The sequence below is a fragment of the Chrysemys picta genome, chromosome 2 (assembly GCF_011386835.1).
Source record: "Chrysemys picta bellii isolate R12L10 chromosome 2, ASM1138683v2, whole genome shotgun sequence".
NCBI lineage: Eukaryota > Metazoa > Chordata > Testudines > Emydidae > Chrysemys > Chrysemys picta.
In genome coordinates, this window is record NC_088792.1 from 280,720,055 (window position 1) to 280,733,768 (window position 13,714).

Genomic DNA, 13,714 nt, shown 5'->3' on the forward strand with positions numbered 1-13,714 from the left:
AGGTATGCCGACTCAGCATCTCACATGCAAACCACTTGAATTCAAGTGGGAGGGCCTGCACCTCAACCCTCTGCCCCAGCCTGGAGCCCCCTCCGACACTCCGAACCTCTCAGCCCCACCACACATCACCTCCATATTGGTGCATATAACAAAATTAATTCCACACATGCATGTAAAAAATTAGAGGGAACATTGGTCATGGGGTTAGGCAGGTCCATGGCATATGTGCTCTGCAGTCAGTCCTTCAAATGAATTGTAAATTCTTTTGTTTATACCTTCCCCGCTTCCATTGAATGTCCGATTAAACAGCTAATGGCTCCAACACTTTGCTGGTGAGCCAGTGTGCCTTTGTCTCTGAGAAATTGGCTAGTGGGTGTACCCAGAATTACAATACATTTCAGTAACAATCATACAGTAAATCTTATAACTCCGTACACAGTGTTGGTACACACATTATAACAGTATAACGATGTTCAGCAGATTATGAGCTTTCAAATGATACCTCAAGGCATACTTTGCACAAAATACAACATAATCAAATAAAAGTGCTGAATATGGAATACAGAGTGTTATGGGGATACAGTGTGTCACAGTAATGTCTTACATTCTTTATGTATCCCAATTCATTAACTACTCATCAAATTCTTAATGAATAGCTTTTCTCTCCTGTTCATTAGATAAGGAATACACCTTTTTGATTATCTGCATTTGTAGACTGCTATTCAACTCAAGCAGACATAGGACTTCCTGTTCCACTACTCCAAACTCTACTGAAAAGTATCTGTTTTTATAAACAAGTGGGGCTGTGCCACTTTGGCTCCTTATAATCTACTCTGTGAAACAAGAACCCTGTTTCTCATCATGAACTTGTGTAGTTCTTCAACTGAACATTCATGAATGGATTTTGCTTTTGTGCATCTTGTTTGTGCTTAGAGAATGCAATTACAAAATAGCTGTTTTATTACTTCCATGGCACTGTACCTCTTGTGCTGTTTTATTGCTTTTATGACACCTTTGCATTCCCTTGCAAATAAATTTAGTCTCTGCTTTGTTTACGCTTTGCCTAGATCTGTAATTAGATGCTCTTCAGTTCTTTCACTGCTTGTTAACCAGCAATTTAGGAAGCACAGTGTTCACTAGCCCTGAAAATATCCATGGTTCTTTATAACGTCAAGTCACTTTCTGGTAAGAACCTTACTTGTTCTAGTTATCAGTTACACCACAAATAATTCAACCTCTAATTAGTCCATCTAGTAGCTGTTTAAATGCACAAGATTTAGCTTTAAGATATAGGTCTGTAACATAACAGTTGTTTCAACTGACAGCTCGTTTAATGAGCAGAAAATGTATTATTGAAATTTTGTCTAGCTGCAGTTTGCAGTCACCATCAGTCTCCTTCTGGAATACATTGTAGATCCCCAGCGCAGGATTTCACCTGAGTTCTCTGTCATACAAATTGCTTCCAGAAAATACTGAAAGTTCTGCAACCACTTCCTCCAGTTCTCTGTCAAACTTCTACCCAGGGGGATTTCTGGTGGTTTCATTTGCCTATTTTCACAAAGATTAAATTTTCTTCTTATCACATATAATAAAGGTGTGACACATGAATGTTGCTAATAGACTAACCCGTATTTCTTGGCTTCAGTCACCACTCACCAGACATGGGTCAGAGCTGCTAAAAATTAATACCTCTGCCACATGACAGAAGTATTAATCAAATCCAGCCTAATACACCATCCATTGAGCAGGAGGGTTAATGACAGTTGAATAGTTCTGATTTTACCCAGAAGGCCCAGTGATTCACATACTAAGTTAAGTTTATTGACAGTATAAATTATTTCACTGAGATAGTAATACTAACTACTACCGCAAGAGGTCATTACAAGGTAAGATCAAAGAATAGTGAGACACAGGGTTAGATACTAACATATAGGACCATGAGGAATGATGTTTTACACCAAATATAATATTTTATACCAAGTAAAGAAACAAATCCTTGTCCTAAAAAAGTTACAATCTAAACAAAATTTGTAACCCATGAGCTTTAGTTTGCACATGGTCACTAATTGAACAGGAGACCTCCAAATATAATGCTACTGGAGATGATGCTAGTGAGGCAGATCTTAACCAGTGCACCAGCATGGCGTTAGGCTATAGCGTAGTGCTACAGATGCCTTCTTTCAGATTAGATAATTATTTGGGTTCAATACCCCAATGACACTTTTGGCTGAGTTTATCCCTAGTTTACCAGTAAACTTCTAACTCAGCTAATTACATTCTACTATTTAATTCCCTGCATTTTTAATTGGATATGTCTGTCTTCCATTCCAGTCCTAGATTCATCAACTGTGTCCCGCTGAATGGAGCTGTCAGGGGATAATGGCCTGTAGAATATGGCTAGACAGCTCTCTAACACCACATTCTACAGGCCATTATCCTCTGATCCCACTGAGGATTACCTAAAGAAACTACACCATCTGCTAAAAAAACTCCCTGACAAAGCACAGGAACAAATCTGTACAGACACATGCCTAGAACCCCGACCAGGGGTATTCTATTTGCTACCCAAGATCCATAAACCTGGAAATCCTGGACGCCCCATCATCTCAGGCATTAGCACCCTAACATCAGGCTTGTCTGGTTATGTGGACTCTCTCCTCAGACCCTTCGCTACCAGCACTCCCAGCTATCTTCGAGACACCACTGACTTCCTGAGGAAACTACATCTTCCAGAAAACACCATCCTGGCCACTATGGACGTAGAAGCCCTCTACACCAATATTCCACACAAAGATGGACTACAAGCTATCAGGAACAGTATCCCCGATAATGTCACAGCTAACCTGGTGGCTGAACTTTGTGCCTTTGTCCTCACCCACAACTATTTCACATTTGGGGACAATATATACCTTCAAGTCAGCGGCACTGCTATGGGTACCTGCATGGCCCCACAGTATGCCAACATTTTTATGGCTGACTTAGAACAACGCTTCCTTAGCTCTCGTCCCCTAACGCCCCTACTCTACTTGCGCTACATTGATGACATTTTCATCATCTGGACCCATGGAAAAGAAGCCCTTGAGGAATTCCACCAGGATTTCAATCATTTCCATCCCACCATCAACCTCAGCCTAGATCAATCCACACAAGCGGTCCATTTCCTGGACACTACTGTGCTAATAAGCGATGGTCCCATAAATACCACCCTATACCGGAAACCTACTGACCGCTACACTTACCTACATGCCTCCAGCTTCCATCCAGGACACACAACACGATCCATTGTCTACAGCCAAGCTCTAAGATATAACCACATTTGCTCCAATCCCTCAGACAGAGACAAGCACCTACAAGATCTCTATCAAGCATTCTTAAAATTACAATACCCACCTGCTGAAGTAAAAAAACAGATTGACAGAGCCAGACGAGTATCTAGAAGTCATCTCCTACAAGACAGGCCCAACAAAGAAAATAACAGAACACCACTAGCTGTCACCTTCAGCCCCCAGCTAAAACCTCTCCAGCGCATCATCAAAGATCTACAACCTATCCTGAAAGATGATCCCTCACTCTCACAGATCTTGGGAGACAGACCTGTCCTCGCTTACAGACAATCCCCCAACCTAAAGCAAATACTCACCAGCAACCACACATCACTGAACAAAACCACTGACCCAGGAACCTATCCTTGTAACAAAGCCCGATGCCAACTCTGTCCACATATCTATTCAAGTGACATCATCATAGGACCTAATCACATCAGCCATACCATCAGGGGCTCGTTCACCTGCACATCTACCAATGTGATATATGCCATCATGTGCCAGCAATGCCCCACTGCCATGTACATTGGCCAAACCGGATAGTCTCTACGCAAAAGAATTAATGGACACAAATCTGACATCAGGAATCATAATACTCAAAAACCAGTAGGAGAACACTTTAACCTGTCTGGTCATTCAATGACAGACCTGCAGGTGGCTATCTTACAACAGAAAAACTTCAAAAACAGACTCCAACGAGAGACTGCTGAGCTGGAATTGATATGCAAACTAGATACAATCAGCTCAGGATTGAATAAGGACTGGGAATGGCTGAGCCATTACAAATATTGAATCTATCTCCCCTTGTAAGTATTCTCACACTTCTTATCAAACTGTCTGTACTGGGCTATCCTGATTATCACTTCAAAATTTTTTTTTCACTTACTTAATTGGCTTCTCAGAGTTGGTAAGACAATTCCCACCTGTTCATGCTCTCTGTATGTGTGTATATATATCTCCTCAATATATGTTCCATTCTATATGCATCCGAAGAAGTGGGCTGTAGCCCACGAAAGCTTATGCTCCAATACAGGGGTCGGCAACGTTTGGCACGCGGCTCGCCAGGGTAAGCACCCTGGCGGGCCGGACCAGTATTCTTTACCTGCTGACGCAGCAGGTTCGGCCGATCGCGGCCCCCACTGGCCGTGGTTCGCCGTCCCAGGCCAATGGGGGCGGCAGGAAGTGGCTCGGGTGAGCAATGTGCTGGCTGCGGTTTCTCGCTGCCCCCATTGAACCGGGACGGTGAACTGCGGCCAGTGGGGGCCGTGGTTGGCCGAACCTGCCGCGTCAGCAGGTAAATAAAACTGGCCCGGCCTGCCAAGGTGCTTGCCCTGGCGAGCCGCGTGCCAAACGTTGCCGACCCCTGCTCTAATAAATTTGTTAGTCTCTAAGGTGCCACAAGTACTCCTGTTCTTTTTCCTTAACCTGTGTATTATATAATTTTAACATTACTATATACTGTTGAAAGATGCCATGTTTCACTCTAGATATGAGCAGTGATAGATTAGTTAAGGGCTCACTTCCAATGTCTTCCCTACATCACATGGGTGCTAAAGCCTACTGTTTGTAGAATACTTTGAGAACTTCAGAATGAAGGTGCCTTAGAAATGCAAAGTATTCATCATTACTATGTTACACTAGTTTAGCTAATGTGTGATTCTGAGCTGTAATTCAAGTGAGTCTATAACAACGTGTCAAGTATCAGAGGGGTAGCCGTGTTAGTCTGAATCTGTAAAAAGCAACAGAGGGTCCTGTGGCACCTTTGAGACTAACAGAAGTATTGGGAGCATAAGCTTTCGTGGGTAAGAACCTCACTTCTTTGAGGTTCTTACCCACGAAAGCTTATGCTCCCAATACTTCTGTTAGTCTCAAAGGTGCCACAGGACCCTCTATAACAACGTGCACACGTACAAGTGCTCAAATACTAAATTGTGGCTCTCATTTAGCACACACTGATTTGCATGGGACCAGGATTTCACCTGATTATCTAGGTAGGTAGACAGATTAGACAAACATTATATGCACATGGGCGCTATAATAATGAAAGACTGAGGTCTTGAGTTTTCTTCCTCACAATCCGTCCTGTTGTAAATTCACTCTGAAAGCAGGAAGGTCCTGCTCTAAGCAGTTCTGTCATTAGAACTACCACTAGCGCGCATTCAAAACACCGTGTCTGCATATTACTGCCGTAGAGTCAACAGGTTTATTCAGCGTATGCAGCAGCCGTGGTCTGAGTCTGTCACTCAAATCACCTCTGCTCTGGGCGACCTGCTCACCCACTTGCCCAGGGCGAGTCCCGCCTAAGCAGAGATTGGGTTCGGGCTCGCTCTGCGGCTACGGGAGAGGTGAGCAGTGGCCTGGCCGCCCGGGCCGATGGAGCACGACGTTGAGGCGACACAACGGTGCGTCGCGAGCTCCAGGACAAGCGGCGGCTCTGGGTAACCGGCCGCCCCGCGCCTCAGCGAAGAGCAGGGCGGGGCCTCTCCGCGGCGCCGGGCAATAGTGCTGCGCAGATGCATCACGGGAGTCGTAGCCCTCCCTCTGTCGCCAGTCCGCTGGGAGAAGTGAAGCCAGCTGAGGAGAGGTGCATCATGGGAGTTGTAGTTCTCCGCCTGCCCCACTCCCGGAGTGCACGAGCAGCCTTGCGGCAGAAAACTACAACCCCCAAAGGGCTCTGCTCCCCGGCCTGGCGCTTTTAAATGACGGTTTTATGCCCGGGCTTCGAGAGGTGGCGGCGGTGGCTGGCTGGGTAGGAAAATGGCGGCAGCGAGGCTGAGCGGTGGCTGTGGAGGAGGCGGGGAGAACCGCCTGGTGTCGCTGCCCCTCTCCCGGATCCGGGTGATCATGAAGAGCTCGCCGGAGGTCTCCAGCATCAACCAGGACGCGCTGTTCCTCACCGCGAAGGCCACGGTACCAGGCTCGGATCTCCCGCCGTCCCCGCCTCGGCGCTTGGCAGGGAGCAGCCCAGGCGGGCCCGGGGCCGAGCGGCTCCCCCTACAGTGAGGCTAGGGCCGGGGCTGTTGCCCGGAAGCCCAGGGCCTGAGCCCGAGTCCAGGCGAGATTCGTGCTCTTTGTTCTGGGTCCCTCCCCACCCCCACTGCCCGCGCCTGCCCCCGGGGCACGAGGCACGCGCAAGGGGCGCAGACCCTGCTGTAGACAAGTCTTTGGAAGCATCTGCCCTTGTCTGCTTGCCAGCCCCTGGAGGGTGCTTAAGGGAGGTGGGGCAACAGGGTGTAAATGAAATAGTTTATACCAGTTCTCCAAAGAAGTGGAGGAGAAAGGTGAATTGTCCCGGCTCTAGACTTTTGTATGTTATAGCCTGGCATGTGGCAGAAATCCCCCTGTAGGGCCCTTTGCCATCCCCTCTCCTGCTTCTATTGAACATGGAGTATCTGGTAGATACAGGCTTGAGGCCTATCTGTGCCCCCAGTTAGTGAGGAATCATTAATGTGCTGAGATTAGGTCACCAGCTCCTTCACGAGACCCTCAGATTTTGTCTTGATCTGGACTTCCACAAGCATCCCCAGAGGGGATCACATGCACTTTTGGATGCTGCATGTGATGCTTTTCCAACCCCCTTGAGCAAAATAAAAACTGACTAGGCACAGGAGATTTAGTTGAAAATCTCTATGCACCTCCTGTGAATACAGCCAGCGAAAGCAGCATGTGTAGAAGCTGCACAAATGGGATTATCTGCTTAGCTACTGAACGGCAAGGATCCAGCATCACCTATTAATGTCTGAATTTTGACATTGTTTCAGTTCTCGAAATTGTTAGATCATTGAAAAGCTCTAGTAAGACCAGCACATGATCCAGTTAACCATATAAGTTCCTGGCTATAGCCATGGAATACAGCATTAAACTTTGCACTCCCACTAAGGCCTCGTCTACACTACAGCATTAGGTTAACGTAAGGCAATTTATGTCTATCTAATTATTTCAGTCTATACCAGGGGTTCTCAAATTGTGGGTCATGACCTCTTGGGGGTTGTAAGGCTATTACGTTGGGGGGGGGTGAGGTGTCAGGCTCCACCCCAAACCCTGCTTCACCTCCAGCATTTATAATAGTGTTAAATATATTTTAAAAAGTGTTTTAATTTATAGGGGGGGGGAGGGTCCCAGTTAGAGGTTTGCTGTGTGAAAGGGGTCACCAGTACAAAAGTTTGAGAACCTCTGGTCTATACAGTACAGCCTCACTCTCGCCAAAGGAAGTGCCCTACTACACTGACATAACTCCATCTCTGCGAGAGGCATAGGCCTTATGCCTGTGTAGTTAGGGTGACAATGTCCCTGTAGTGTAGACACTGTTACTTACATCTACTGGCTGTCATTCTTGTCAATTTCATGGCTCTACTGGAGCCATGAAATTTACAAGAAAGCGGGCTTCCCAGGTGGGCAGCAGCACCAGGCTTCCTGGGCTCCTGCTAGGAACACAGCTGTGCACAGCAGGAAGCTCTATCCCCAGAGTCTGGTTGGCTGCCCCGTTCAGGTGGGGAGTTGAAGGGGGGAGGGCAACTGGCAGGGAGCTACATGCGGAGCTGAGATCCCTGGCTCTCAGCCTCCTGCACTGCCCCTCTTAAGTCGGTGGAAGTGCTCCTGGTGAGGATGCACACCACTGACAGTAGGGCAGTGTGAATATGAATCACTGTAGTAATTACTGCGGTGGTTCAAGTTGACCTAACATGGGTTGACTTAAGTTTATAGGGTAGACATGCCCTAAGATAAAGCTCTGTGGGTAGAGATAAGGCTTTCATTCAGTGGATGTGGCCTCTCCATGAGTGATGGACTTACATTTAGTATAAATCAACCTGGCTGTGTCTCTGTTTCTTTTAATGGGGGAGGAGTGTTTTTATCATTATAAGTAGTGGAAAGTGGCAAGCTTTTTTGCAATATTTAGTCACATACCTGCAGAAATAATTTCTTGCTGTTTTCTGATCCCAGTAAAGCCTGCTGCAGTGATGACGAATTTGATTGAGTGGCACAAATTAAGTGTTGGTCTAAGACCCCAGTTTTGCAGTTGGCTACTCACAGATGTACACCTCTTCTGCTCACACAGAGCCAGATTGAAAATAGTGGGACTCTGTGTAGGCGCAGGGCAGTGGTTGAATGCAGTTAATGGCAGGATTGGGCCCTAAATAAGGGCTTGAAGAAGCATTGCAGTCAGCTTCACCCACAGGAATTAATAATTTGACATTTCTTTGTGTTGATTTTTATAGGAGCTCTTTGTCCAGTATTTAGCCACTTACTCCTATAAACATGGCCGTGGGAAAGAGAAGAGAGCCCTAACCTACAGTGACCTATCCCATACAGCAGAGGAATCTGAAACGTTTCAGTTCCTTGCTGGTAGGTATAGCAGTTGTGGCAAATCAATATGGGCAACTGGAAAATAAGATGCAGCTCTTACTGTAGCAGCAGTTGTCATTGCAAAGCTATTAAATTCTTTTTGGCTGTTAACCTCCTTTGCATTTAACTTACTCATGGTCCAAATAATTGACAGGCATTCTGCATGAATGAATGGGCTGCTTTTTTCATTGATGCAAAAATACACCGTCATGGGACAAAATTATTGTAACTGTCATACTTGTCATTCCAATAACTTCAAGCTACTTTTTTCTTAACACTGTTTAACAGTATCCCTGAGTGGTGGAGAGTGTCCCTACTTTATAAATGGGAAAGCTCAGGTTCAGCGTGATTAAAGTGACTTTAAAGTCGGTTTAAGAGCTAGGAATAAAACCAAGGAGGTATGAGACTCCCATCTTTTGCTTTAATCAATAAACAACACCAGGGCCGGCTCCAGGCACCAGCGGAGGAAGCACGTGTGTGGGGTGGCACAGTCTGGGCGGCTTTTAGCTTGGGGCAGAAAAGTGGTAGAGCCGGCCCTGGACAACACTCCCTAAATCTTCATAGTGTTTGGCGAAGGAGAAGAACGATTTTATGAAACGTCACCAGAACTCTATATCCGTGAACTTTAAATTCACAAGTGTCCTTTCAGACATTGGTTTATGTCACAATCGCTGTTGTCTTAAATCCTTTACATTGATTGGGCATTTAGAATAATGCTTGTCCTCTTCAAATAAATTCTTTGGTCTAAGAAGTGAGACCTTCTTGTTCATAAGTTGTTTTTTTCACTAGCGCATCAGCCCCACTTGTGGCACCTTTTAGCAATATTTCCTTACTATTCTAGGGCTCATCACTGTATCATTACCCTGAACAGGCAGCCTACATTGAGTATAGGGAAGTAGTTTGTAAGGAATGTAAGTAAGAGTAGATATACTTGATCAGTTCAAGTGAAAAGCAAAGCAGAATAAGTGAGTAAGACTTAAGAAATGATTAAATCAGCATAAGAATCACTTAAACAAATTCCCTCATATGGCTCACTAATACCTTAATCTGACAATATCTCTCTAATATCACATTGGCTACATTCCTATTCCAAGGATACCAGTTAGATTAGAATAACCTGACTATTCCCTAGCCTAAAAAAATTGCATCCCATAGACTGTGAGGCTATTAGTTGCTATGATCTTAATGGTACAGTAATAAATTATTCTAAATCTTTTTTTGTAACTGTTGAAATTGATTATAAAAGAAGGAATTGTGCCTTTCAGATATTTTACCAAAGAAGATCCTAGCTAGCAAATACCTGAAAATGCTTGAAAGAGAGAAGAGGGATGGAGAGATGGAGGAAGATGATGATGATGATGATGACCAAGAGGAAGAGAGTGAGGAGGAAGATGCTGAATCTTAAGGGTGTCAAACAGTTAACTTTATAGCTAGTCTCTTCCTGCAGTATAAAGTATTGATTGGCTCCCTGATTTTTTCCAAGCTAACCCACACTGTTGAGTTTGGGGGGGGGGAGGGGAAGTGTTGGGAATCCAGCAGCTGGATTTACCTATCAGTTTGAGAGTTACTGTCTTGTTTACTTTAAATTTGAAACAATTGGATATTAGCCTGCTTGAGGGAAGGAATCCTGCCCTTGGATGTGGAAAGCCAGGGGAACTGTACATACAGATCTTGAGACAGAATCAGCTCAAATTATTTTAAAATGACTTCTTCAGACAATCATTATCCAAATAGCAACAGCCTTGTAGGCAACCCGCAGCATCAATTCCAAAGGCCCTGGCTCCCTCTGGCTAGATGGGACTCCTCTTGTAGCTAATACTTCTGCTTAACCAGTAGGGGTGTGGCACATACTTTATCCACAGTCCTTACTCTCTGGCAGCCAATGAACCAAGCCCGAGAGGGAATCTCCACCTGTTTTCTAGCATGCTGTTCGAGCGATACCTGTGGACCAACCCCACAGGAACTGTAATATGACTACTGTTGTAGTACAGTCTAAATAACCAAGTCTGCAAGGAATCTGGATACAGGGATAGACCTTTTGCAAACCCTAGTGTCGCTCTGCAGCTTTATTGGTGTTAAGAAGTAGAAGTGTTAGCTAATGATGTAAATATGTATATCTAGATTTCCTACCCACCCACCCAGGGAGGATTCTACTTTTGTAGTTTACTGTCTGTAGTACTCTACCTACCAACACCTGTTTGAAGTTTATTAAATATAGATTGCTCTATGGCAAGAAAATGAACAGTTTTTACCATTTGAGTGGGAGACCTGGCATATTTTTACTACTATAAAAATGGAAAATGTCCTGTGTATTTTTTAAAAGTACCTCTTTTTTTACAATAAATATTTTTTTAAATGTGGAAACTGTCAAGGGTCTCTGCATTAATGTTCTTTTTTTTAATAAAGGCTTAACTTCTGCTTTGTACAGGGTTAACATGTTGTTGGGCCAAACATTCCCACTATATATTTATAAATGGGGATCCTCCTAGCTAGCAAATAAGGGATGAGTGGTGATCTGCCACCCACTAGAAATGCAAGTGTGAAAGATCCCTAATCCCAACTTGCACTGGGGGCTGAATATAGTATGTTCAGGGGAAATTGAGTCTGTGTTAGTCACGGTATCTGTGTGTGAACATTAGCTGTAATGTATGCAAGTAGCCGTCCAGTCTCTCTCAACTGCTCTGAGAGCATCTTTGAAGTGATGTCTCTTTTCAGTTTACCCAAGCTACTGCACAAGTAATAGATCAGGTTGATTTAGATCTCCATTCAGAAAAAGAGTTTAGGTGGTTAGGCCACTCATGACCCCGACCCCCTCCCCCCCCCCCCAACAAATGGAGGATCCTGATTGGTGACAGCCCCACCTGCAGAGATGAAAGGGTAACAGGGGAGAGATGGAGGAGGAGCCAGCACTTGTATGCTTGCCAAATGTTAGAGGCCTGCCTAGCATCAGTTTGGAGGAATAAAGGAAAAAGTGCAAGCAAAGATGTGGTTCCTTCCTGTTTTTTTTTTTTTTTTTTTTTAAAAACAACCACCCCAAAAGGGCATGTAGAAGAATGGGTGGATGGATGCTGCTTAATTCAGCACCTTTCTGTTTACTGTCAGGTTTTCAGTTCAGATATTTGGGTCCCCAACATTCTTCCCCCGGTGCCCCTTTCTACTTCCCACAGTGATACTTTAATCTGTGATTTTTCTCCTTTTAGTGGAAATGTATTGCTACATTTTAATTATAGCAGGTGTGAAAACTTTCTTTACCCATCTCCAAAAAGTAATTAACGCTAGGTCTTAGGATAAAGAAAATATATTTTGTAACAGATCAATGGTACAATTACACTAAGGGCATATCTACACTTCATAGTTAAGTTGACATCCAGTAATTAAGTTGGTCCCCACTGTCCACACCCCACTCACTGTGTCAGTAGAGTGCATCCTCACTAGCAGTGCTTGCATGATGCACACAGCAGTGCACCATGGGTAGCTATCCCACAAGGCAACTAACCCTAAGGGTTTTGGGGAGGGGCTTGCAATGCCTCATAGGACCCAAACATTGTCACAGGGGGAATGGGAAGATAGCTTTGACCTCCATCCCTTCCCAGATATCAAAGGCAAACCCATGTTTTTTCACACCTTTTTTTGAAAGCCTGGCTTAGTGGTATATATGCCATAGCCCAAGAAACATGGACCCCCCTCAAATGCTAGCTGCTTGTGAATATTACAAACCCCTCATACCTTATCCTGTAGTATTTCCAGAGCCAAGACAGGCTGCCCGTGGATCATTGCAATGTCATTCAAGCAGCCTTGCTGCAAGCCATAGAATGAAACAATTGCTCCTGGCAGTTGTGCAGCAGCTGAACACGGTGTAGCACCATTTCTGGTCCTGGGAAACCGCACTGACTGGCGGGAACTGTATCATATGGGATGACAAGCAGTGGGTGTGGAACTTTCACATGTGGAAGGCCACTTTTCAGAAACTTTGTGCAGAGCTTCCCCCAGCCCTGAAGTGCAGCAATACTAAAATGAGACATGCTTTGACAGTGGAGAAGCAAGTGGTGATCGTGCTGTGGAAACTTTCAATACCAGACTGCTACTGTTTTGGGGAATCAATTCAGAGTTGGTAAAGCCACCATGGGAGCATTTGTGAGCTAAGTGTGCAGGGCCATTAATTCCTGCTAAGAAGGGTAGTGACTCTGGGCAATGTGCAGGATATAGTAGATGATTTTGCCACAATGGGGTTCCCTAACTGCAGTGGGGCGATAGATGGCATGCATATCCCTATCTTGGCACCAGGCCACCTTGCCAAAAAGTACATAAACGTTGAGGGATACTTTTCAATGATGTTGCAAGTGCTGGTGGATTACATGGGGCGTTTCACGGACATCAACGTGGGACAGTCAGGAAAGGTGCATGACACACGCATCTTTAGGAACACAGGTCTGTTCAGAAAGTTGCAATCGGGGACTTTCTTTCCCGGTCACAAAATAACCATTGATAATGTTGAAATGCCAATAGTGATCTTGTGAGACCTAGCCTACTCCTTGCTTCCATGGCTTGTGAAGCTATACACCAGCCACCTGGACAGCAGTAAGGATCGGTTCAACAATAGGCTGAGCAAGTGCAGAATGGTGGTGGAATGTGCCATTGGATGTTTAAAGGGTCGCTGGCGCAGTTTGCTTATTAGGTTATCCCTCAGTGAAAGCAACATCCCTTTGTTATCGCTGCCTGCTGTGTGCTCCATAATATCTGTGAGGCAAAGGGAGAGAAGTTTCTGTAGGGGTGATTTGTGGAGATGAATAGGTTGGCAGTTAGTTTTGAACAGACAGATACCAGCGCAATAAAAAGAGCCCAGTGAGGAGTTCTGCATCTCTGGGAGTCTTTAAAAACCCATTTCAGTAATGAGCCACAGTAATGTGTGTTGCTTAGCTGCGCTGTGCCTCCGATACCATCCCCTCCATTGCATCAGTTTCTCTGTGCCGCTCCTTCCCTCCCTCCCCACCCCCAATCTGCATGCTTGGAATAAATAAAGAGTATTTCATTCTTGAAACATTGACTTT

The 13,714-nt window shown here is 45.0% G+C and overlaps 1 protein-coding gene across 1 annotated transcript; it reads left to right on the forward strand.

Moving 5' to 3' along the window:
• The first annotated feature begins 5,601 nt into the window (after positions 1 to 5,601).
• Positions 5,602 to 11,037, forward strand: CHRAC1 (chromatin accessibility complex subunit 1). The gene is made up of 3 exons (XM_005291043.4): positions 5,602 to 6,233; positions 8,540 to 8,666; positions 9,932 to 11,037. The coding sequence occupies exons 1-3, from the start codon at positions 6,081 to 6,083 to the stop codon at positions 10,069 to 10,071; spliced, it is 420 nt and encodes a 139-aa protein (XP_005291100.2). The 5' UTR covers positions 5,602 to 6,080; the 3' UTR covers positions 10,072 to 11,037.
• Positions 11,038 to 13,714: the final 2,677 nt, after the last annotated feature.